Raw genomic sequence first — 25,172 nt, 5'->3', positions numbered from 1 at the left:
TTCAAAATACTGACTGATAAACTGCTGATGCTGCAATAAAAGTCAACTCAACTCTATTCCCCATTACAATAATGTTTTCAGCAGCACGGACTCTGGTGGAACTGCAGGGCGCAAAGTACAATCTGAAGATGGTGCAGTGTGTCGCAGTGGGCTCAAATTACACCTCAGTGAAGAATCATTTAATACAAGCCCAGAGCTGGTGCTTTAAAGATATACTTTTTTTAACCGAACCATTACATGGCTGATCAATGTACTGTACATGGGGATCCATGATAAAGGCGTGCAGCACGATTGCAGACTTGTGCATGACGTGTAGGTTCTTGCATGTTTCTGTTAAACAATCTCTACATATAAGAGTTTCTTAAACTTAGCAATGGCTGGATTAAACCAAGAAGTCACAGCTTTATCAAAGCCTTAGACCTGAAGCTTAGTGCTGTGAACAAGAGGTGCATAACTGAATGGAGGGGAAATGTGATGGTAGATCCCGGATATGAAATGTCTGTACGAGAAGTCGATAAGGTAAATTTGAGAGATTTACCAGGCACAGAAAGTTAGGATTCTTCATAGGTAATGCCTTATTTTAGCTGCTCCATGAACACTGAAGCTGGAGTGTTGCATGTGGTCATAGGCGAAATGATCAATAGCAGAACCGGGAGAATTTGCGTCACCCAGAACCTACGAAAGTTCAATATAGCTCAAACTAACTTGGTGATTATTATCTGAAAGTGGTAGCTGGGGAGCACGTCTACATCAATCCTCCAACTGTATCGCAAACTTTTCACTCCCCTTTTCCCCAGGGATTGGGAATTAGCAGTACAGCTTAAACTCCCCAGGCTGTGTGGGTTTCATACAATGATACCAACATCCCTCCTCCACCAAAGACGTTCTTCCCCCAGAGTGAATTTTTCACATCAAGCCCTCTCACCTTGAGGCTCTCGGGCTGAGCTGGGCTGGGACAGCCGAAGAGTTCTCTCCGCAGAAGATTCCCATCGTACTCCAGGAAGGTGAGGTACAGGTTCCGGAAGAGCTCCACGTGCTTGTTCTTGACGTGCAGTTTACTAGGAGAGTTCCAGTGGATGACCTGGGAAGGGAAAAGCATCAGAAGGGAGTTGGGAGGCTGAGAAGAGGTCTGGATCAGGAGTGTATGCGGGGGCTGCTGATACTGCTCATTACTGACTGTAAAAGATTTGACCCTATCACGCCTGCCCACAAATCCCTGAATTGGCTCTCCATTGAAGGAAGATGCTTTTATAAGACTGCCTGCATCACACACAAAGCTCTCCACTCACAATCTCCGTCGTACCTAACAAACTAACTCAAAATATCTGGCCGCTCCAGACTGATGAGAAGCTCCATGGCACTCCTCTTCGTCTCCCCATTACTAAAAAAAGAAATCCATCCAAACTCGCTCCTTCTCTGGCAATGCTCCGAGCATCTGGAATGCCCTCGCGAGGGACCTGCGCTGCAACCCCTCCTACCTCAGCTTCAAAAAGGACCTAAAATGCCACCTACTCAACAAGTACTGGAGTCTATAAAGTCGCTTCTGAGCTAACGAACTGTCTCCCCCGTATTGGTTGCCTTTCTGCTAACCTGTTCGACCTTTCGCTCTCCCTCTTGTACTCTTCCCTTCTGTGTACCCCTGCCTTGCTCTCCCCGGCCCCCCTACTATCTTAGCAGCTCTAGCTTATGTTCTGCTAGCTGTTGGAGGACATCCTCCTCTGTCCTTGACCATTGCTCCCCCCATCCCCCTGTTCCTCTGCCCTCCTCCTCTTCAATTTGCATTCTCCCTGTTGTTACTGCCTTGAGTCGTTACTTCCATTTTATTTCTATATGCACTTTAACTCGTGAATCATCCAGAACCCTGGCTGTCCTTAGAAGTAGAGATGTGCTCTCTCCTGACTGCTGTTCTCTTTGCTCTGAATTAGTGTTTTGTTTTTGTTGACTGCTCTTGCAAAGCGCTCTGATACCTCTGGGTCTAGCCAGCGCTATATAAAACCTTTTTCCAATATATATGGATGGGAAGCCGGGCTACTAGGAGGTCGTGACTGAGGCGCGCTGACAGAGCAGTGACTAGGCAGCCCCTTGAGAGGGTCATCGTTAGCCCACATGTGTCACATCTAGAAGTCACTGCACAGAAGACACCTCATCTTTAATTAAGCATCACAAACAAAGGTTGCTCGGATGGCCCTCCCCTAGGCCCCTGCACTCGCAGTCAGGTCTTGTGATCAAGAGAGGGATGGTACTGCAACAGCCTTGAGGTCACATGATTACAAGACATCAGACCCCTGCACTCACCCTCAGAGCATGTGTCCATGCAAGGCCCTGCACAAGCCTGGAGATCCTGGTGTGATCCATATTTGTCAGACCACCTACACTCCCCACTCCAGTCATGCTCTTTTACAGAACCCCAAGACCTCCCCTTCTTCCCCTCAGGTGATGTGATCATGAGAAGTCAGAACCAATAATTCACGGAGTCGTAAGAAACCATGCATTCGCCTTCAGGTCATGTTGTAACCTCGAGTGGTGCCACCACAGACTCACCTTGAGGTCCGACACCTCGGTGTAGCAGATTTCCGAGCGCGTGTGGTCGGACAGCTGGACATTCCAGTAACATGGCAGCTGGTAGACCAGGGTGGGCATCTGCTTGATGACGGCGTTGAAGATGTCCTGACAAAGAGCAGAGAGAGGAATCATTCAGGGGGTGCATCTGGGAGAAATGCAGTGGGGCTGACAGGGTATGGACAGACAGACAGATTCACACAGGTGATTCATGGCACACGGACAGATATAGCCACGCTGAGAAGGGCCTGGAAAACAGCAGAGGGAAATGTTGGTGCTCTGCAAGGATTGTAAAGGCCAAGGAGGGATCTCTCTGCCTTTCACTGGAAGAACAGAACACCTTAAAATGCCAAAAGGACATTCCCACAGAAGCAGAAAGGACTCGGGAAAGAAGACATGTAGCATCCCAACAATAACTAGGCCTGACGCTGGTTCACGGGGAGAGCCTTCCGCAGAGACCTTGGCTTCAGCTCATTCGTCTCCCGCTGGACTCATGTAGGTTCCCTACCTACGCCCTAGAGAGCGATGAGTGATTATGACCGCAGCAGCAAAATGAAATCAGCTGCACAACTAAACCACATTGATTATAACAAACTGAGCAGCCAACTCTGGCACTTTACAATAAATCAACAGCAGAGGCTCGGACAACATTTCACCACCATGGAACTCAATGGTCAGAACATCTGCTTTGAGAAATTCATTTTATTTACACTTTCATCTACTTGCACTTCATAGATCTCAGTCTATACACTTTTTTTCTAAATATCTCAATGATTTGCCCAGGGCCTACATGCTCTGCTTTCTAAAATGATGCCAACAGATGTCCTTAGAATACAGAGGAAGGGATGTGAGCGGTGTCTGACTTCATCTCCGCATTTTATGCCTCCTTTGACACTCCAGAAAGATAGGAGCGATAGGCAATTCATTCTTGGTACTGAAGTAGTGGGAACAGTGGATTGTGGAGTGCCACGCCAGATTCACTCTGGTTGGAACAAAAACAACCCCAGGCCTGCTTCGGCGTTGGGCCAGATGAGTGAGGGGTAGCTCAGGTTTTAGACGCGGGGCATTTCACTTGGACAACCAAGAAGGCGATGGGTAGGATGCTTGCATTAACATGTGCCCAGAGCTTCACGAAGAAGCCGTTTTTTGTGCTGCTCAAGAACATTCTAAACATCGACATAAAATAAGCAGACGACTTTAAAAGCAAGTTAACAGTGATCTTGGCCTTATTGTAATCATAAAATACTTTGGATTTTACCACATTGGTCTGCAGTTACCGATCCTTTAATCCAAGTGCTGTGCTCGGACTGGTGGCCCTTAAAGCCCATTCTCTGGAGTATCCTCGGTTCTCGATCCCGCGCCGCTACGGCGCAGAACGGTTGTCTAGCAGAAACAGTGTTTGCCAGACTAGGAGCTGGTTCTCCAAAGACGGTGAGAGAATTTGCCAGACTGGGCACCCGCTTCCTACACTGGACACAGACTTTAATATCGATCCTTGGGATCCATTGAAGACGGATGCTCTGGAGTGACTTCTGAGCGCTGCAGAGTCACAGCGACCCTGACCAGAGACCTAAACCGCATGGTCTTGGGTTCTTGTGAGCCAGACAGAGCGCAAGCACACACCAAGACCACGCTTCGATCGGACACATGTATGAACAAGGTCCATCAGGATTGTGAACAGTATGTTCACTACCCTCCAGACACAGCGTGGACAGGCAAAGATCTTGCTTCGATAAGGACACACGTATGTACCCTGCACCACTCACCTGGTCCGCCAGGGATGTAGACAACATGTTCATCAGCTCACGCTCCGCCGTCAGCCGCCATAACTGCTCCCAGCCAATACGACGCAACTTATCCAGCAGGAGTAGGATAACACCTGAGACGCAAAAAGTACAACTTCATTTTAATTCTCATTCACCATCTCACTTTCTTTCTTAAATGCACACTCCTCCTTTACTGCCACATCTTTTGCCCACCCTCTTACTTTATCTATTTTCATCCCTATTTCAAAAGCCCATTTTCATACCTGGACTGAAACTTTTTTCAAACTATTTGCATTTTTTACATATATATATGAAAACATATGAAGATGTATGTCACAACATATAAACATCACCACACACTATGATTCAATATCTTTCAAATGAAATCCAAGATATTTTAGTTCAGACCTTCTTCTAAACCACCGGATTCTCTCGAGAGCTGAAACTGTGCACAATGATTCTACCAGGTGGAAATTAGGCCTGTTGTGAAAACCTTTCCCAGCCTGGCACCATCTATTCCCAGGCTGGCACCATCTATTCCCAGGCTGGCACCATCTATTCCCAGGCTGGCACCATCTATTCCCAGGCTGGCACCATCTATTCCCAGGCTGGCACCATCTATTCCCAGGCTGGCACCATCTATTCCCAGGCTGGCATTTCTATTCCCAGGCTGGCACCATCTATTCCCAGGCTGGCATTTCTATTCCCAGGCTGGCACCATCTATTCCCAGGCTGGCACCATCTATTCCCAGGCTGGCACCATCTATTCCCAGCCTGGCACCATCTATTCCCAGGCTGGCACCATCTATTCCCAGGCTGGCACCATCTATTCCCAGGCTGGCATTTCTATTTCAACTAGTCTGCCCAGTACTAAGAGCAAGTCTTCCCGGTTAACCTCTAGTCCTGCATCGATTTCTTTTTTCAATCATCGAGTGGGAAGGAGACCGGCTTGGAATGGGGGGGCTCAATAAGTGGTTCTAGGAAACCAGGAGGCCCCAGAAAAATGGGGTGCACTCAGTGGGCATGGCTGTGATATGTGTCGGACTGAACCCTTGATTTCTATAAAGACACAAAGGCCTGGTTTAGATCTCGGCGGTTGGTTTACTCTGTTTCAGGGGTGACTGATTTCCTGTCCGCCGAAATATAAATGTGATTATATCCCATCGGGTTTATATCTCAGCTGAGGAATAGCCATCACCGTTGTGATGGAGTCACCCATTCGCAGAGATGTAAATCATTTCTCTTCAGGATGTGAAAAATCGAAGATCAAATGAGGGCAATGACAACAACCACAGGAAGAAGAACCCTGGCTTCTTATAAATCTAACCCATAGCCTAAAAAAGGACTGACCTCACACGTTGCGCAAGCAGGAAGGTAACAACAGGGAGAACAGGAGAGCTATGGGACAGGCGGGTGTCCGCAATCGGACCCTTCTCTGTATGTAGGTTTCTTCTCTAGTACTGCCCCCACCCCAGACTCAACACCTCCTCACGCCACACTGTACTGCGGAAATGACGTGGTCTGCTTCCCTGCCAATTAACGCCACTAACCGGGGGCATTGCCACCACTTTACAACATCGGGTGATGGGAAATGTAACTGCTTTCCAACGCTTGGAGCTCTCATGAAAACACAATACTTTTCAACTACTAGGACTGAAGAGGGAAAGGGTTTTGAATTCTGACCTCTACGTAATTTTAGTCTATTTTGCTAACATATGCTTTTGGATTTTCACCAAACTTTGTTTTGGTGATGCAGCCTGGAACAAATGCAAATCCCACTACAGTCTCTTCCAGAGGTTTCTCACAAGCCCAGCATCTTCAGAAGACTCAAGGACAGTTCTAACCACCTTCTGATGGTCTTGATGGGGACACACATGTGTTCTCAGGGCGTCTGGGAGAAGACAAGGGCACTGGGCATCCAGTGGCAGGGACTGCTCCAGAGCTGCCCAGTGTGTTGAAAAGTCCACCCAGGTGACCTCGGTTTCAAGAACAAAACCCTCTGTTTGAACTGCTCCCGCCTTGACGGATCGAGCACTTCGTTGGGTTTTGGCGATGTACAAATATCAACAAGTTAGGAACAGTACTCTTAGTGGCACTGGCTCTTGGTGGCACTGTGACTGGAGGAAAGGTTTAAAGAGGATATGGAGACACAGAGCCAAGGCCAAGGCGGAGAGCAGGAATCTCAAAGGAGAGAATGAGGCAGGAGAGCCGACAGAAGGAGGCGGGGTTAATGACAGCACTAGGAGAGCTTTCGTAATGATGGTAAGAAGTAATATCACTCGACTCCTTACCTGTGTTGAACCCGCGACCCAGCGCTGGCCACGGCTTGTGGTTCTTCCACAAGTTCCCCAAGTACCAATCACTCTGGTTCTCCACCAGACCAATCACCTGCTTATCTGCAAACAAGAAACAAGGAAGAGGTGAGGAGAGGCTGTGAATCACAGGGAGAAAACAACAGAGAATCGCGAAACAAGAGGCAAAGCAGGGAAAGGAGCAATGCTTATTCCCACACCCTGAGGAAGGCAGTGAGAGAACAGAGCATGTTTTTAAGATTTCATAATGAAAGTGAGCTGGGAGTGTGGGCTCCTTGACCTCAAAGGTCAGGGCCCAGGGTGAGGGCTGTAGTGTGGGCTCCGTGACCTCCGAGGGAAGGGGTGAGGGCTGTAGTGTGGGCTCTGTGACCTCCGAGGTCAGGGGTGAGGGATGTAGTGTAGGCTTCTTGACCGCCCAAGGGTTATTGATGGGTGCTAGAACAATCCAAAGCTCAGTTCTTCAGTTCTAAGATTGCAGCTTTGGTTTTCTTTCAGTTGAACCAACAGGACTAAGACAGCTGCAAAGAAGGATTCATAAAAAGAAAGCGCAGGTCTAGAGGCGTGGGCTACTCTTCGAACCACTGGTCGCAGCAGGAGACGCTGGTGTGGAAACCAAAGAAACAACGAGACAAAAACAATTCCAAAGTCCCTTGGAAGCAATAACAGAGATGAGAGATCAGTGCTAGGAAAGGGGTTACTGCCACTGGTTTTACCAAGGCTTGCTCCCTCGCCTGGGTTGACTCCTCGGTCTTTGGCTGACTGCAGTCCAACCATCCGTACATGATCTGTGAATGCCAAGACCTCTGCAAGGCTGGTGCTCCTTGATACAAGGGACTAGGATACAGTGCACTCCATGTATTTGGAGTATCCAAACATGTCATTCATCAGCTCCAGGTGGTCCAACCTGAAGCAGCTAACCTTTTTCTGCAATTACCCAACATTTGGATAGTCTACAGCGACTTTCCGCAGCCAGAGAGTAGCGTTTAAAGTTCTGTGCATGGACCACTAGGCAGAAAAACATGCCACGGCTTGCATGCCTGCAATCTAAAGTCATTAACTATGTCCTGCTTCAAACACGGTCAGTCTATAAGCTTCATCTAAATTAAATTAATTGTTTAGGCCTGGCTTAACAGCTCGGCTGTCCGCATGATTTATTATTTCAATTCCAATCTTCGGCAAGGCATCCGAGCTACTATGAGCAACTCCCTACACATGCTAAGACGGCAGCAGCCGGTGACCCCATCCTTCTGTCCTGCTTAGCATGTGGCTACCGTGGTCCGCACCCTGCGCATGGCATGACGTCAGCTGCTGCATTGTCCATTCCTCTTCCCGTACGGGGTATGACCCTTAAATGGGCTGCTCCTGCAGCGTGACATGTCAGCTGGCATGTGGTCATTCAGCTCTTTGCGCATGCCATGACACCAGCTGCCAAGTGGCTTTTTTGCTCTTTACGTGCATGTCATGTGACCTACTATGGGCTGCGTCCAGCGCACGGCATGACGTTGGCTGCTATGCGAGCCTTGCCTCTTTACTGAAGGACAAACGCTGAATTGAGGCCCTCCCTCTGCATGTCATGTGAATTACCGTGGCAGCTCCCTTCACATGGGATTGCATGGGCTGCAACAGGGCACCACAGGGTGCATGGGATGACAGGAGCTGCAATGGGGCAGCTCATGGTGCAAGGCAATCCATGGCTGTAATGTGGCACCTTATGGTGCATGGATTGACGTGGGCTGCAATGGGGCACCTGAGGGTGCATGGAATGACATCGGCAGCAATGGGGCACCTGAGGGTGCATGGATTGACGTGGGCTGCAATGGGGCACCTGAGGGTGCATGGATTGACGTGGGCTGCAATGGGGCACCTGAGGGTGCATGGATTGACGTGGGCTGCAATGGGGCACCTCAAGGTGCATGGGATGACGTGGGCTGCAATGGGGCACCTCAAGGTGCATGGGATGATGTGGGCTGCAATGGGGCACCTCATGGTGCATGGCTTGATATGAACTGCAATGGGCACCTCATGGTGCATGGCTTGACGTGGGCTGCAATGGGGCACCTGAGGGTGCATGGATTGACGTGGGCTGCAATGGGGCACCTGAGGGTGCATGGATTGACGTGGGCTGCAATGGGACACCTGAGGGTGCATGGATTGACGTGGGCTGCAATGGGACACCTGAGGGTGCATGGATTGACGTGGGCTGCAATGGGGCACCTGAGGGTGCATGGATTGACGTGGGCTGCAATGGGGCACCTCAAGGTGCATGGGATGACGTGGGCTGCAATGGGGCACCTCAAGGTGCATGGGATGATGTGGGCTGCAATGGGGCACCTCATGGTGCATGGCTTGATATGAACTGCAATGGGCACCTCATGGTGCATGGCTTGACGTGGGCTGCAATGGGGCACCTGAGGGTGCATGGATTGACGTGGGCTGCAATGGGGCACCTGAGGGTGCATGGATTGACGTGGGCTGCAATGGGACACCTGAGGGTGCATGGATTGACGTGGGCTGCAATGGGACACCTGAGGGTGCATGGATTGACGTGGGCTGCAATGGGACACCTGAGGGTGCATGGATTGACGTGGGCTGCAATGGGGCACCTCATGGTGCATGGCTTGATATGAACTGCAATGGGGCACCTGAGGGTGCATGGGATGACGTGGGCTGCAATGGGGCACCTCAAGGTGCATGGGATGATGTGGGCTGCAATGGGGCACCTCATGGTGCATGGCTTGATATGAACTGCAATGGGCACCTCATGGTGCATGGCTTGACGTGGGCTGCAATGGGACACCTGAGGGTGCATGGATTGACGTGGGCTGCAATGGGACACCTGAGGGTGCATGGATTGACGTGGGCTGCAATGGGGCACATGAGGGTGCATGGCTTGACGTGGGCTGCAATGGGGCACATGAGGGTGCATGGCTTGACGTTGGCTGCAATGGGCACCCCATGGTGCATGGGATGACGTTGGATGCAATGGGGCCCCTCACGGTGCATGGCTTGACATGTGCTGCAATGGAGCACCTGAGGGTGCATGGCTTGACATGGGCTGCATTGGGGCACCTCACGGTGCATGGCTTGACATGGGCTGCAATGGGGCACCTCACGGTGCATAGCTTGACGTGTGCTGCAATGGGGCACCTGAGAGTGCATGGCTTGACATGGGCTGCTATGGGGTACCTCACGGTGCATGGCTTGACATGTGCTGCAATGGGCAACCTGAGGGTGCATGGCTTTACGTGGGCTGCATTGGGGCACCTCACGGTGCATAGCTTGACGTGTGCTGCAATGGGGCACCTGAGGGTGCATGGCTTGACATGGGCTGCTATGGGGTACCTCACGGTGCATGGCTTGACATGTGCTGCAATGGGCAACCTGAGGGTGCATGGCTTTACGTGGGCTGCATTGGGGCACCTCACGGTGCATGGCTTGACATGTGCTGCAATGGAGCACCTGAGGGTGCATGGCTTGACATGGGCTGCATTGGGGAACCTCACGGTGCATGGCTTGACATGGGCTGCAATGGAGCACCTGAGGGTGCATGGCTTGACATGTGCTGCATTGGGGCACCTCACGGTGCATGGCTTGACATGGGCTGCAATGGGGCACCTGAGGGTGCATGGCTTGACATGGGCTGCTATGGGGTACCTCACGGTGCATGGCTGGACATGGGCTGCAATGGGGCACCTCACGGTGCATGGGATGACGTTGGATGCAATGGGGACCCTGAGGGTGCATGGCTTGACATGGGCTGCTATGGGGTACCTCACGGTGCATGGCTGGACATGGGCTGCAATGGGGCACCTCACGGTGCATGGGATGACGTTGGATGCAATGGGGACCCTCACGGTGCATAGCTTGACGTGGGCTGCAATGGGGCATCTCACGGTGCATAGCTTGACGTGTGCTGCAATGGGGCACCTCACGTTGCATGGCTTGACATGGGCTGCTATGGGGTACCTCACGGTGCTTAGCTTAACATTGGCTGCAATGGGGCACCTCAGGGTGCATGGCTTGACGTGTGCTGCAATGGGGCACCTCACAGTGCATGGAATGACGTGGGCTGCAATAGGGCACCTCATGGTGCATGTCATGACATGGGCTGCAATGGGGCACATTCATGGTACATGGTAAGGCGTTGGCTGCAATAGGCCACCTAATAATATGTGGCATGATGTGGGCTCATAGTGCATGGAATGACCTACACTAGGGCCCCTCCGAGTCTATGTATGGGCTGACCTAGACTGTAATGGGGCCCTCCCCCTGTGCATGGGACAACAGAGAAGAAGTCTGGGGTCTTTACCTGTAAACTTTTGGAACACGGCCCAGAGTTCAGCGATGTCAGTGGCGAAGGTGATGTCCGTGTCCAGGACGATGACTCTGCTGAGGTCAGACGGCAGCGCCCTGGCCAAAGTCAGCTTCATTAGGCCATAGATGCCAGAATAGTGCTTGTTGGGAATCCAGGAAACCTCGCTCTGAAAAGGAAATGGAGGAAAGGCATTGAAATGGCAAATTCAATCACGGCTTCTTATTGAGCATCTGTGGTTCCAAGAGCCGCTGGCATTAGAGTCAGAAGCCATGTCTTACAACAACACTTGGCAGCAGCACATGTAGTCTCATGGCAGCTACAGGTGTCCAGCCCAGTTTGGAGCAGGACAGCCTCCGTCTTATGAAGTTGGCACATGCGAGGCATCATGGAAGCTGCATGCGACTCATCTCATGGCAGCTACACGTGTGCAGCCCTGTGGGAGCAGCAGTCTCATGGAGCTGGCACGTGCGAGACAAGGCTGCATGTGACATCTCATGGCAGTAGCAAGCGTGTGGTATCATGATGTTCTTGAAGAACCAAGTGTCCCTCGACAAAGAATAGTCACACACATCATATGCATGTATGACTGATCTTCTAAACACCGGCCTCTCCTACCTTCAAGTCCTCGGCGTTGTAGAAGCTGATGGCCAGCGACGGCACCATCCAAGACTGGAAGAGCGTTTGGAGGATCTCGTGAGCAACGCCGTCCGTGATGAGGTGGAAGTGCAGAGGGTTCTTTCTGCAGAGAAGAAACAGGAAAGGACACCTTGGTGAACACCAAAGCCAGGCTGGTTGAATCCAGCCCCAAGAACTGAACCTAACCTTGGCCAGGATGGGAGAGCATGAGGTCCATGGCAGCGAATGGCAGAGAAGGTGCAAGTTTACAGACCCCCACTTACCAATGCGTTCACCAAGCTCTACAGAGGAACAGCCCCTCCTCTCTGAAACCCACTTTAACAATCCGACTAAATAAAATGGCGACACATTCAAGCACTGATCTGTTCTAAGCGCTAACTACCATCTACCACGCAGGAGCTTCAAAACGACAAAGAGGCGATAGGGGTTGGGTTTGTTGAGACATAAGCGACAAGACAGTAACTGCATGAACTAGGAGAGGATAGAAAAGGAGCTCTAGATAGACAGCACGGCTGAGGCACCAGGCGATTGTTATCCGAGCATGGATCACTTCTGCACCGCCATCGAGGGCCTCAAAGGTCCTTAGCAGAATATGCAATGCCTGCTGGTTTGACAATGGACCCCTCGAGCTACAATCCCGCACTAAATATCTGAAGATTATCCAAAAATGAGAAAAAAGTGAGCCCTTAAAACACATATCGCTGTCACGGCACAAAAATACTAATATTTCAGGAATTTGTTTACCATGTGACAGACAGGCTTGCCCTTTGTCTCTGGCAGATCTTTATGCCACATGTAAAGAGATGAGTGCCTGGCCTGCCTATCCCTCAACCAATCAATCAATCAACCAAGCAGCATTTGCATAGCGCAGCACTGTCACCCCTAGGGGTATCTGGGCGCTGTGGGTGCGACGTCTCTGTCGAAGAGCCAGGTCTTGAGTTTCTTCCTGAAGTCTGCAGGGAGGGGGCTGGTCTTAGCCGCAAAGTAGGAGAAGGAGCGTACCCCGCTGTAGGTGGGATGATACAGGGGGTTTGCACATTAGCTAGTGAGGAGGAGCGCAGGTGTCTTGTGGTAGGTGGATATGAGTACTGACACTAACCCACTAGTCGACCCTTCTGACCAGAGTCCCCTTCCATCACCAGCATGGTTCACCTTAAGTCACATGCCCATTTCCAATGCCAGTTCAGCGCCTTGGCACCAGACAAAGCACGAACAGCTCGTCTCCGAGCTCTCAGCGTAGACCTGGACAAAGGGGCGGATCACATACAGCGTGTCTTTGATCTCTATATCAAGTCACAGTGCCCAATAAATCCATCAGATTTGTCTGGCATGCCTTCCCCTGGTGAAGCTGCAGGGATCTGGATTCTGTGAAGCTTGGCACTGCTTCAAGATATCTCAGCATGGTTTCTCACATAACACTATATGCATTATTGTCCCCACCACTGAGATCAAGTTTAAAGGTGACCAATTATGAAACAACCCCCTACCGAGATGAAAGCACCTAATATTCGATCAGCCTCAGGTATCTCTAACCACTGAACTCCCCCTCTTTAAGAACCTTTTTTGATTGACATTTAAATAGGTAGCAGTGCCTTTTAGGAAGGGGTTGACCCATCAGAAGAACTACTGGAACCACTGAATCATAAAAGGGGGACCTGGCCTAAAAATAAAAGTTGCAGTAATGATGTCATCCACACATTCCCCAGCAAAGAACCAATGCTTAGTTTTGTAGCATCAATAATCCGTCAATCATCAGGCGGGTCTCTGACGGCAGCCGCAACTCAAGGTTTCATAAATTAAGAGAAAAACATAAGGCATTCTATTCCAGAGGATGGAAAACAACATCCACTCATTTCATGATTCAAGCAGAGATTTACCAAGAGCAACCACTTCCATGCAGGGCCTTACATTTTATATAGGAATGAAACGATGAGCAGAGAGAGCCTCAACACGAGCGTCCACCTCCGTAACCCAAAGGGTCACCTAAAGAGCGAACCCCTGAGCGCTGTCCATGGGTTCGTGGATCCTTCCCACAAATGCAGCATCAGAACCATTGGAGAGTTTTTAACTCATCCCTCTGGAAACTATAAAAGCTTCCACAACCCAAGAAGAACTCAGAGCTTCGTGAAACCTAAGCAGCATTTGGGTTATATAAGCCGCCCGGACAGAGTCTGGAGCTTTTCCCAGCAGCAAATAGAACATCGTAGTCAAGAAAAAACTCCCCTTGGGCAGCTTAACCCTTTCGCTGCGGCGGCTATTCCGCCGCAGTGCTATGGGGCGGGGGGCGGAGGGGGCGGCGCTCCGACGCTGGTGACGGAACCGCTCCGTCACGGCCCTCGGGTGAGCTGTGCTTGTGACAGAACGGTTCCGTCACGGCCCCGCCCGCTCAATAGAACGCGCCGCACAGGAGCGAAATCAGCGCAGCGCAGGCGGGGCGAGCGGGCCGTGACGGAACCGTTCCGTCACCAGCACAGCCCACCCGAGGGGCATGACGGAGCGGTTCCGTCACCAGCGTGGGAGGGGTTAATACACCAAGGCAGAAATACTCATACAAACAATTATATCACCCGAACACAACACCCCACCATCAAAGGCCAAGTGCTGAGAATTACAAAAATATCTTAATAAAAATAACCAAACATGTGGTCAAATACAGAACATTTTCCATAAAGTGTTAAAATAATTTAAAAACATTATGACCATTTTTACACAAAAAACCAAACAATGTAGTGCATTAATGGGAGAAGCGGCAAGAAAAATGATTTCTCATCACAAATAAAGGCACATACATTAGATAAAGATCATTTGTTCAACAATTCATTTTTGTACAAAGTGTTTTTAACAATAATAATAACAAATGTCTCCATAATCTACAGTATGCCTTTAAACAGTTGCATCAATGCGTTTCGGTGGGTATTACTGCTTCAACACTACCTTCCTCAGGACAAGAAATGATATCTCCCCCATGAAATTTTGAATCTGTTGTAACACCGGGAGACTCATCCAATCTAAACTGCAGGATTTATCCTTGCAGTCAGGTGTGCGTAGATTAATCAATCTCTCACTTGGACATCCCTCCTTAATAGGAGGATTATTCTCCAACCTTTTTATTCTTGGCACCCCAAGGTTTGATCCTGTGTTCAAGCAGTTCGTAATAAGTCTCTTTCAAACGATAAAGCCACATACGGGCTGATAGACGCAAGTGTATGCGGCTTTATCATTTGAAAGAGACTTATTACGAACTGCTTGAACATGGGATACTATTGAGGGAATTACAGAGAGAGGATAAGAATGTAATGATTTGAATATCCTACATTGAGCGATACAGGAAGAGGCTGTAAGTTGAGAACCGTTTTTAAGAGACGTATAGTGGCCTTTTCTTCTCTCAAACCTTGGGGTGCCAAGAATAAAAAGGTTGGAGAATAATCCTCCTATTAAGGAGGGATGTCCAAGTGAGAGATTGATTAATCCACGCACACGCAACTGCAAGGATAATTCCTGCAGTTTAGATTGGATGAGTCTCCCGGTGTTACAACAGATTCAAAATTTCATGGGGGAGATATTATTTCTTGTCCTGAGGAAGGTGGTGTTGAAGCAGTAATACCCACCGAAACGCATTGATGAAACTGTTTAAAGGCACACTGTAGATTGTGGAGACATTTACTATTATTATTGGTAAAACACTTTGTACAAAAATCAGTTGTTGAACAAATGATCTTGATCTAATGTATGTGCCTTTATTTGTGATGAGAAATCATTTTTCTTGCAGGTTCTCCCAGTAATGCACTAAATTGTCTTGTTTTTGTGTGTAATAATTTACATACTGTTTTTAACTTATTTTAACACTTTATGGAAAATGTTCTGTATTTGATCACATGTTAGGTTATTTTGAATAAGATATTTTTATAATTCTCAGCACTTGGCGTTTGATGGTGGGGGTGTTATGTTCTGGTGATATAATTGTTTGTATGAGTGTTTCTGCCTTGGTGTATTAAGCTGCCCATGGGGAGTTTTTCCTGACTACGGTCTATTTGGTGCCCTACTCCTTTGGTGTCGAAGGGGCCCCTCTCATTGTATTTGAGGCGAATAGAACATCAACAGGGGCCGTAGAAACCATACGGTCTCCGGGCTGTCGGTGATCGGCATCTAGCCAAGCCATACCATCCACAAATATGTGGTCCGTCTTCAACAGTCTCCAACTTAAGCAGCTTATGGAGCGCCAACGACAATGGTCCATACCACAGACATTCTAGAGGGTAAAAGAGTGCAGTTCATTCCACAGACCTTCTAGAGGGTCATTGAGGGTTGTATGCACTACAGACAATCTGCAGGCCAAGGAGATACGTCTACTCCACAGATAACTTAAAGATCCAACAAGAGTAGTCCACCATTTGGAACATCTAGTAGCCCAACAAGAGCTGTTCAATCTGAAGTCCACCTGGAGGGCCAGGGACAGCAGTTCCCTTCCACAGACTCTCTGAAGGTGCATCCTGAGGCGTTCACTGTCCTACACAGACCAGCTCCACCCGAGCTATCCTCTCCACAGATCCTCTGCAGGGCCAACAAGAGCTGTGAGCTCTACGGACCATCTAGAGGTCCAATAGGAGCCACTCGCACCATGGACCGTGTGATGGTCCACTAGAAGCAGTCGGTTCCACAAACCAGCAGAAGGTTCAATCAAGGCCATCAACTGAAGGCAGCATCAAAAGTTTATTTTATAACTAAAAAACTAATAAAGCTTCTTGAACAGAAAAAAAAGTTTCTAAAATGGCCATACACCGCTAACAACGTTGTGCTACCTTCTCTGTGCAGAGACAGGAGGGACTCGAGCACACTCACTGTTGCAGCTCATTCTCTTCCACCCCACTCATGCATCACTCAGTGATCCCCACCCTTCCACAATACAAAGGCAGAGTGACTCCTTCTGCAAAGGTCTCCTTACCGGTGAAAGAGGATGGATTTCACAAGTGTGACTACGTCCCGGCTGGTGTTGTGTCCCGCACAAACAATTGCCACATGGATAAGCTGTAGGAGAAAAAACACAGAACAAACTATGTTATGTTATAGCTATTTGTAAAGCGCAACTGTTACCAAAAAGGTGTCCTGGCGCTGGGAGAAGCCCTAAGCAAGGAGTCAAGCCGGATGGGGAGATCATTGCGTTGGTTAGATCATTTTTGTAAAAAGCCAGGTTTTAAGTGTTTTTCTAAAAACAAGGAGGTTGGTGCTGCTTCTTAATGAAAAAGGAAGTGCGTTCCAGGCCTTTGCGGCATTGACTGTGAAGCTTCTGCCTACCCAGTTAGCCTTTTTCACCCTAGGTGCTGTTACCAGTTTGGCGTCAGAGGAGCGTAATGTTATTGTAGGGGTGTACCAGTGGGTGAGTTGTTTAAGGAATTCCAGCCCTATTCCATGAAGGGCATTGAAAACCAAGCACAAGGCTTCAAATTGGATATGTTTCCTTACTGGAAGCCAGTGTATGGCTTTGATTTGGGCAGAGATGGTACGCAAGGTGTCCACAGTAACGTCAACAAAGGTGATGTCAAAATGCAAGGTGGGCCTTTAGGTGTTGGCAGAGTGGGCCAGGGAGCACATGCATGTTCAAGATGGAGCTACAGGGTCCAAAATCAGCCACCGCTGAACTGATCTGTAATCTTTGGTTTGCTTGCACCTACGGTAGAAATGGGACTGACTGGTGGGTCTGACTGGTGGGTCTGCAGTCCTCATGTGCGACTTTCTACAACAGTGGTACTGGATGGCAACTGGTTTGTAGAACATAGGGTTCATAGTTGGCAACCAGGAGTGACCAGCAGTGGCGCTGCCCTGGTTTCAAGCGCCATGAAGGCAGAAGAGGGATCAGAGAGTAATAAAAAGACCTCAAAGAGAACTGCTGATCTTCTGTAGTGATCTCACACTGGCCTCTCAACAGCAGATACAACACCGTGGAGGCGCTGCAGTGTTGTCAAGCGGTCAACAGTGTGATGTCATTGAGGGTGTGATCTCACTTCTGCTTCCCATGTCGGGACATGTACTACCATGGCAAAGATGTAAAGTTACACAGCTCTTGGAGGGACAGAAAGACTGTGAAAGGTGAGAGTCCTGGGAGCCAAAAGGGGGAAGGAGTAGTGTCTTACCTGTAACTCCAGTTCTCTTGTAGGGGTATTTCCGTGATAGTCAATCATTTTTACGGGGTCCACGCACATGGGTGGGACTATTCACATGATTATGACTATACACGGAAATCCCCTACAAGAGAAATGGGGCTTCTTTGGTGGTCTCCAGAGATAAGGAATCACACAAGGTGCCTTCCATGGAAGCGTGTACTGCCAAACCTGTCCTTGAGACCCTCCGGTATAAGCCACTTTTAAAACCTGATTAGGCCGCCACAAAGGAGACAACACAGCCCCACAACAGGTGAAAACAAACACACAACATAACATACCTAATATTATGAGAACCGGCCATTGACCGCAATGAAGTGTGTATGTACTATACAAACTTCACGCACACTTTAATAGTAGGGTAGGTTGTAAGGCGGGCAGAGGCAAATATAACTGCAATTTTAGTTTTTTGATACACTTGCTCGAAAATACTCAATCAATCAATCATATAATTTGTAAAGCGCACTACTCACCCGTGAGGGTCTCAAGGCGCTGGGGTGGGGAATGCTGCTACTGCTCGAAAAGCCAGGTCTTGAGGAGTTTTCTGAAGGTCAGCAGGCCTTGGATCTGCCGTAGGTGGATGGGGAGGGTGTTCCAGGTCTTGGTGGCGAGGTGGGAGAATGATCTGCCGCCGGAGGTCACTCTTCGGAAGCAGGGGACTGTGGCGAGGGCGGCGGAGAGGAGCTGGCGGGTAGGGGTGTAGAAGCTGAGTAGTCTGTTGAGGTACGTTGGTCCGGTGTTGTGGAATGCCATGTGTGCGCGGGTGAGGAGCTTGAAGGTTATCCTCTTGTTGACCGGGAGCCAGTGCAGGTCTCTCAGGTGGGGTGTGATGTGGCTGCGGCGAGGGATGTCGAGGATCAGGCATTCTGGATGCGTTGGAGACGTCTCAGGAGTTTGGCCGAGGCGCCTGCATAGAGGGCGTTTCCGTAGTCCAACCTGCTGCTAACGAGGGCCTGGGTGACTGTTCTTCTCGTTTCAGTGGGGATCCACTTGAAGATCCTGCGGAGCATGCGGAGGGAGTTGAAGCAGGAGAAGGAGACGGCATTGACCTGCTTAGTCATGGAGAGGGTGGTGTCGAGGATGACCCCTAGGTTGTGTGCGTGGTCGGTGGGTGTTGGAGCGGTTCCCAGTGCAGTCGGCCACCAGGAGTCGTCCCAGGCCGAAGGGGTGGATCCGAGGATGAGAACCTCCGTCTTGTCTGTGTTCAGCTTCAGTCGGCTGTTCCTCATCCATTCAGCGACGGCCTTCATTCCTTCGTGAAGGTTGGTTTTGGCTGTGTGGGGGTCCGTGGTGAGGGAGAGGATCAGCTGGGTGTCATCAGCATAGGAGATGATGTTGAGGTTGTGCCGACGGGGGACGTGGGCGAGGGGTGCCATGTAGATGTTAAACACACCATGGCGTCCTGTCCTCCTAACATACCGAGCCTCACAAAGAAGGTGCTTGTCTGGTTCTGTCAGGGTTTACCCACGCGATGGGGACCGAGTTCAGCTTGTGCACTTTGGTCCGTGCCAGCTAGCAGGACAGATAGGAGGGCAGCGAGAGTCTGGGCCCTCAGCTGATGTGCTCGAGCAGATAGTGGGCCTATAAAAAGCACGTTATTTTCTCATGTCTGCCCCCCAGTACCTCCAGCAGCAGCAGCAGCTCTGCTCACCTCACACTTCTCCACTGGCCGGTGTTTCACGCACTCGCTCTGGTTCCGCCTCTTCTGTTCAGGGACTTCTCCGTCCTCGGCGGATGCTGGCCACGACTGGCTCACGGAGCCCCCTTCAGCCCCACGGGCTTGCACCTGACCCAGCTGCACACGAAGCCTCTGGTTCTCTTCCTCCACAGTCCGCAGTCTTTCCTTCAGAGTTTCCTGCTGCAGGAGAGGTGGCGGCTGGTCCCGGAAGCAGGGAGGCACCAGGAAAGAACTGCCACCTGCAGGGATGGGAAAGAGATTATATGAGGTCAGAGAATGGAAAGAGACCTTTATGGACAGCCATCAGGCAATGCATCCGACTTCAGACCAGGGGCCGGATCATACCAAGTGCGCCGGGGGCGCAACATCGAGAGCACTCCTTCCTCAATCCACAACACATCAAGAGCACTCCATCCTCAATCCACACCACCACATCTAGGCACTCCTTCCTCAATCCACACCGGGCGGGCAAAGCGGAGTGCGGCGCTGGACAGCAATAACTCCCTAGACACTAACCTACCAAATTTTAGTCTCACAATAACCTGCACTGTACTCTGCTCAGTTTTAGCGCTGTGATGTCCCTTGGAATGAATGTCGCGCTATACAAATACTTATAAATACAACAATACACCACCCTACCACCTCCACAGTGCTCCTTCCTCAATCCACACCACCACCACATCCAGAGAACTCAATCCACACCACCACCACATCCGGAAAACTCCTTCCTCAATCCACACCACCACCACATCCAGAGAACTCAATCCACACCACCACCACATCCAGAAAACTCCTTATATATAATCAACAAAATCGAAATATCGAGGGACTTTGGAGAGAGAGAAACTGAAAGCGATGAGCGTTTGTTTTAGGGCTTAGGGTTGGTGTAGTTTTAGGGTTTAGGGCTTAGGGTTGGTGTAGTTTAGGGCTTAAGGTAGGTGTAGTTTTAGGGTTTAGGGATTAGGGTTGGTGTAGTTTAGGGCTCAGGGTTGGTGTCGTTTTAGGGTTTAGGGCTTAGAGTTGGTGTGGTTAAATGTTTAGGGCTTAGGGTTGTGTGTGTTAGAGTTACAAAGTTTTAGGGTTCAGGGTGTGTGTTAGTTTCAACTATATATGGAGTTTGTTGGGAGTTGGCTGCGTAGGAGTTGGTGAGAGCAATAAAGAGAAGAGATCATGAAAGAAGATCATCTCGAGATTAATGGAGGGGAACTGTGAAGTATGAGGAACTGAAAGGTGCAACCTCTACTCTCTCATACCTCCAACATCTCCTCAAGCACCTGTACCTGTAGGTGATACTGGAGTTATAGAAGAGGAGGGAGGGAGGCAAAAAGCAAGAGAGAATGAAAAAGGGAGAGAGATGAAAAAAGGGAGAGACAGATGAAAAAAGGGAGAGAGGGAAAATGGGAGAGAGAAGGAGTGAGAGACAGAAAAAGGGAGAGAGAGAGAGAGAGAGAGAGAGAGGGGGGAACAGAGATGGGGAAGGAGGGAGAGAGAGAGAAGGACAGGAAAGAGAAAAGGAGAGGGGGCGAGAGGGAGGGAGGGAGGGAGGGAGAGAGAAGGAAAGGTGAAGGGAGAGAGAGGGGGGAGAGAGAGAGGTCAACATTTTTTGAATATTGCAGCCATGTCATCCTTTGATAACCGCAGACTCTCTCCCAAACCCCAACATTTGGAAGACAAACCCTCACTGGAGAGAGGAAACAGCCACATCACAAGGAATGAGAGGGAAGGAGGCCTGTGGCTGTACCACCATGAGAAACCACCAGCTCTCGACCCCCACTTTCCATAACTCAATGATCTGCTTATGCAGCTCTTGTTTACCAAGGTCACTTCATATAAGCAGTAAAGAGTTTCTAAGCTGAAAGAGGGAAAGGACAGAAATGTTTTTAAAAAAAGGCTCTAGTAACTGGCCGGGTCACTCCTGCCGCCGTCGGCGACATAGCAGTGTCCGAGTCTTGTGTTTCTTCCACCCGGATCGATGTTACACCACCATGGGCTCACACCGAGACATGTCTTCTGGACTGGACAGCAGCACATAGTCTACACCATGACTAAAGCCACAGATACCTGCAAGACCACCATCAACTGCAGCTCGTGCCACTGGAATTCGGGTGAGTCTCCTCGACAGTTCTAGTGCCCACCGGCACCGGCCTACCTCCACGAGCGAAGGCCAGGTCATGCCGGGACTATGATATTTGAAAAACTCTCTTTCAGCGCCTTCTGCGCTTCTAGTCTGTACCAATGGAAGGAGAGAGTTTTCATTGCTGAGATCAAACTTCTTCGTTTGTTTTGTTTTGTTTTACTAGTAAAGCGCAACTGTCACTCCGCGAGGAGTATCCTGGCGCGGTCTAGATCGGAGGTGAGAGTAAGTCATGAAGAAACTAAATGGAAGATCCATAATTTGTCTGGGGCAATGAATACCCAAGTCTTCAGGGCCTTCCTAAAAAGAATTTCTGATTTAAGAAGCCTTAAGTGAGGTGGCAATGAGTTCCACGCTCTACTCCCAAGGAAGGCAACTGTTTTTCCTCCTTTCAATTTGTATCTGAAGGTGGGGGGTTTAAGTAGGTTCGTTGACGATGACCTAAGCGGCCTGGAGGTGGTGTATGGGACAAATCGTGCTACAAGATATTTAGGTCCCACGTTAAGCCTGGCCCTATAGGTGATCAGGAGAATTTTAAAAATTATTCTCTTGTGTACCGGGAGCCAGTGCAGGCTTTCTAATGCTGCCGCTGTTCAGGATCTACGTGGGAGTTTACGCACAAGCCGTGCCGTCACGTGTTGCACCACCTGTAACTTTGAGAATAGCTTTATTAGCTCCCGCGAGAAGGCCATTACAATAGTCTACACGCGAGAGAATCAGGGCCACTGCCGCTGATTTCCTTGCAGCTAGTGGGAGAAAATGAAAAAAATATTTTAAAGATTTCATCAGACTAAAGCAAGTCCCTCTCACATCTGTGGCGTGTGGGAGAAAAGAGAGAGTGTTGCATCAAATTTTACTCCCAGATTCTTTGCTACCTTCACCCCATCTGGCGGAGGAGTGGTTCCCGCGGGCCACCTTTTACAAGGCTGGAATAGGACATCTTTACCTATTGGGAGGATTTCTGTTTTGCCAGTATTGCATTTGAGGTGGTTATTACTCATCCACTGGAGGACTGCGGATAGGCAACTTTTAAAATTACCCAACAGTAAATGGCTCCCGACTGCCAACGCTCACTGTAGGGCCCACAGCGGAGTCCAGACGGGTGAGGGATACGGACTGAGAGCATCAGTGGTCCTCTCATCGCGTGCGCACAGCGCCCGTCTGCTAAGCCATGAAGTGACATGGCAATAGTCCATCTCCAATCCTTTCTGCAAAGGTGGGATGAGAAGGTCCCCATCAGCCTAAGCCAGAGCCCCACCTACACTGGGAAACATATCACCAGGCAGGCAATATTCACTGTTCCAGGGTGGACTACTTTCCGGGAGGTGGAGCACACACACCGGCCATTGCCAGGCACACTGATTTAAAGTATCAGAAAAGTATCAGCAATTCCTGTTCTTGTCTAGAATCTAAGCAAGGAAATCTTGTATGACCACGACAGATGGGGAGGTACCCAAAGGTATTTCGCTATTGAATTGAATTACACATTCCTAAAGCGCACAGCTACTCATAAAGAGTGCCCGGCGCTATTCGGTATGCCCAAAGAAGAGAGAACCGGGTTATAAGCCATTGTTCCTTGCTAACATCTCAATAAACTGGTCTTCAATTCCCTTTCAAATTTTGCTTATTCAGGTATGCATCTAAGGTAATCTGGGGGTTTATCCCACAGATTTGCTGATAGGTAGCACCTCCCTTCTGCGGTTTCTACAAATGCAGGGAGACAACACCAGCTGAGTTCGACCGCAGCAGTCTCCCTGGGAAGTCAGCCTTAATGCGCTACCTAGGTTCCCTATTGTAGAAGGCTTGATGCGTTAGGGTTAAAGCTTCATACCTCATTCACTGCTGAACTGGCAGCCAGTGAAGCTTCGCTCTATACACTGATACCGACAAGCATTTAGGAATTTTGTATAATAAGCGGCCTGCCATATTCCGCATAACATGTAGGCGCTGGATCAGATATTCCGGGATACCGAGATACAGGACATTAGCATAGTCCAACCCGGATAAATCAGTGCTCTAACCACTGTGATTTTGGCCTCATAAGAGAGCAGATAAAGAAACTTCTTCAGCATGCGGAAGATCCAAAAACAGGATTTCACCACCGCTGACACCTGTGCAGCGAATGCAAGCTGGGTGTCCAACAGTACACCCACATTTCTTGCTAAGTTTCCCACCTCAGTTGTTGGGGCGGAAGAGGAACACTTTCAGGCCAGGGCCCAACCCATGCAGGACAAGGGTTCCGTCTGAATAATAAGACCTCAGTCTTATCCGGGTTGCACTGCAATCTCTTGACCCTCAGCCAGTCTAACAATGCCACCATACAGTTAGCAAAGGCAAGCCTCCCCCTCTCAGGCTCCCCATCACATGTGAGCAGGAGTTGGGTATCATCCGCATACGATATGTTCTTGATACTATAGGATTACACCAAACTAGCCAAGGGAGACACGTAAATATTAAAGAGTGTAGGGCTAAGGGAGAAGCCTTGCGGCACCCCCCATTCCAACTCTTTACCTCCTGAGGCATATGGTTTCATCCAAACCCCCTGCTTGCGGCAGTCGAGGAGGGAACCCAACCAACTCAGCGTAGAGCCTCCTACTCCCGCTGTTTTAACCTGTACAGCAGGATGTGATGATCCACCACAACAAAAGCGGCCGACAGGTCCAACAGCACCAGAGCCAGGCTGCAGCCAGTGTTCAGATTGAACTTAATGAACGCACAAACCTCCAACAGTACGGTCTCGGCTCTGAACCCTGACAGCGAGTGGGTGAAGCAAGTTATTATCCACTAAGAAGGTAGTAAGTTGCCGGTTTACCACCTTCTTCAACACCTTAGAAGCTGCTGGCCGGAGACTGGGGTTTCTTGAAGGAGACGTTGAGCTCGAGCATTAGCGAGGTATGCCATATAAACAAAAAGGGTTGTGTATGAGTTTGGAGATTTAAACCCATAGAGAAAATTAAAACATTAGGTTGACACAGCACTCTGCTTACCCTTCTCACAACCATTGTGGTAAGTAAGCACAAGTTACTCACCATCAATACGTGTGCATTCGAAGTCATGATTCACCGTTCCTCCTGACTGCTGGCTAGAAGGTACTTACCTTCGTTAACATCTTTTGTGGGAGAGACTTTACTGAATCTCAGTTCCCTTTTTTCTAACTGATATGCTGATTACAGGACGCATTCCCGGCAACTGCATCACTTCAGGATACGGCTAATACCGTTTTAAAGTACATTGCATTGCTAATACATATAGGATACCGCTCTACTACGAGTTTCACCATTATGCCATAGGACTGTATTTAAATCATTCTTGACCCAGCTACTGAGGATATAGCTCAATCCTTAACCTATTACCCCGAAGAAGCCCATGCTTGGGCGAAACGCGTTGGCTGGTTCTATCAATCGCATATCAAGCATATCTGAGAATAAAAGACCAGAAACGACTCTCTGCAGACGCTATTTATTGATGTGCTTTTCTGTACTAATTGTTTGTATTTATATATTGCCTCATCCAACCAGTTCACAAACCTCCGTTCCCTTACCTGACAATATTTCCCAGGCATCAGACTGGATCTGGGAAATCTTGAGCAGTACCACTGCAGGCCGGTAGGTGGTGCC

At 49.4% G+C, this 25,172-nt stretch overlaps 1 protein-coding gene across 2 annotated transcripts in view; it reads right to left on the bottom strand.

Moving 5' to 3' along the window:
• The window catches only part of LARGE2 (LARGE xylosyl- and glucuronyltransferase 2), a 293,938-nt gene that overhangs the window by 29,523 nt on the left and 239,243 nt on the right, over nucleotides 1–25,172 (bottom strand). For both annotated transcript variants that reach the window (XM_078684388.1, XM_078684389.1), the window contains 8 exons: nucleotides 19,395–19,660; nucleotides 16,531–16,613; nucleotides 11,568–11,691; nucleotides 10,947–11,118; nucleotides 6,617–6,721; nucleotides 4,326–4,438; nucleotides 2,542–2,667; nucleotides 926–1,081 (listed from right to left, as the gene is read on the bottom strand). In XM_078684388.1, coding sequence (XP_078540514.1) covers nucleotides 926–1,081; nucleotides 2,542–2,667; nucleotides 4,326–4,438; nucleotides 6,617–6,721; nucleotides 10,947–11,118; nucleotides 11,568–11,691; nucleotides 16,531–16,613; nucleotides 19,395–19,660 — 1,145 coding nt within the window. The remainder of the gene's footprint in view (nucleotides 1–925; nucleotides 1,082–2,541; nucleotides 2,668–4,325; nucleotides 4,439–6,616; nucleotides 6,722–10,946; nucleotides 11,119–11,567; nucleotides 11,692–16,530; nucleotides 16,614–19,394; nucleotides 19,661–25,172) is intronic.

Source organism: Lissotriton helveticus, chromosome 3_2, assembly GCF_964261635.1.
Source record: "Lissotriton helveticus chromosome 3_2, aLisHel1.1, whole genome shotgun sequence".
Taxonomy (NCBI): domain Eukaryota; kingdom Metazoa; phylum Chordata; class Amphibia; order Caudata; family Salamandridae; genus Lissotriton; species Lissotriton helveticus.
Note: the sequence above shows the minus strand (reverse complement) of the source record. Positions and strands in the feature narration are given on the sequence as shown.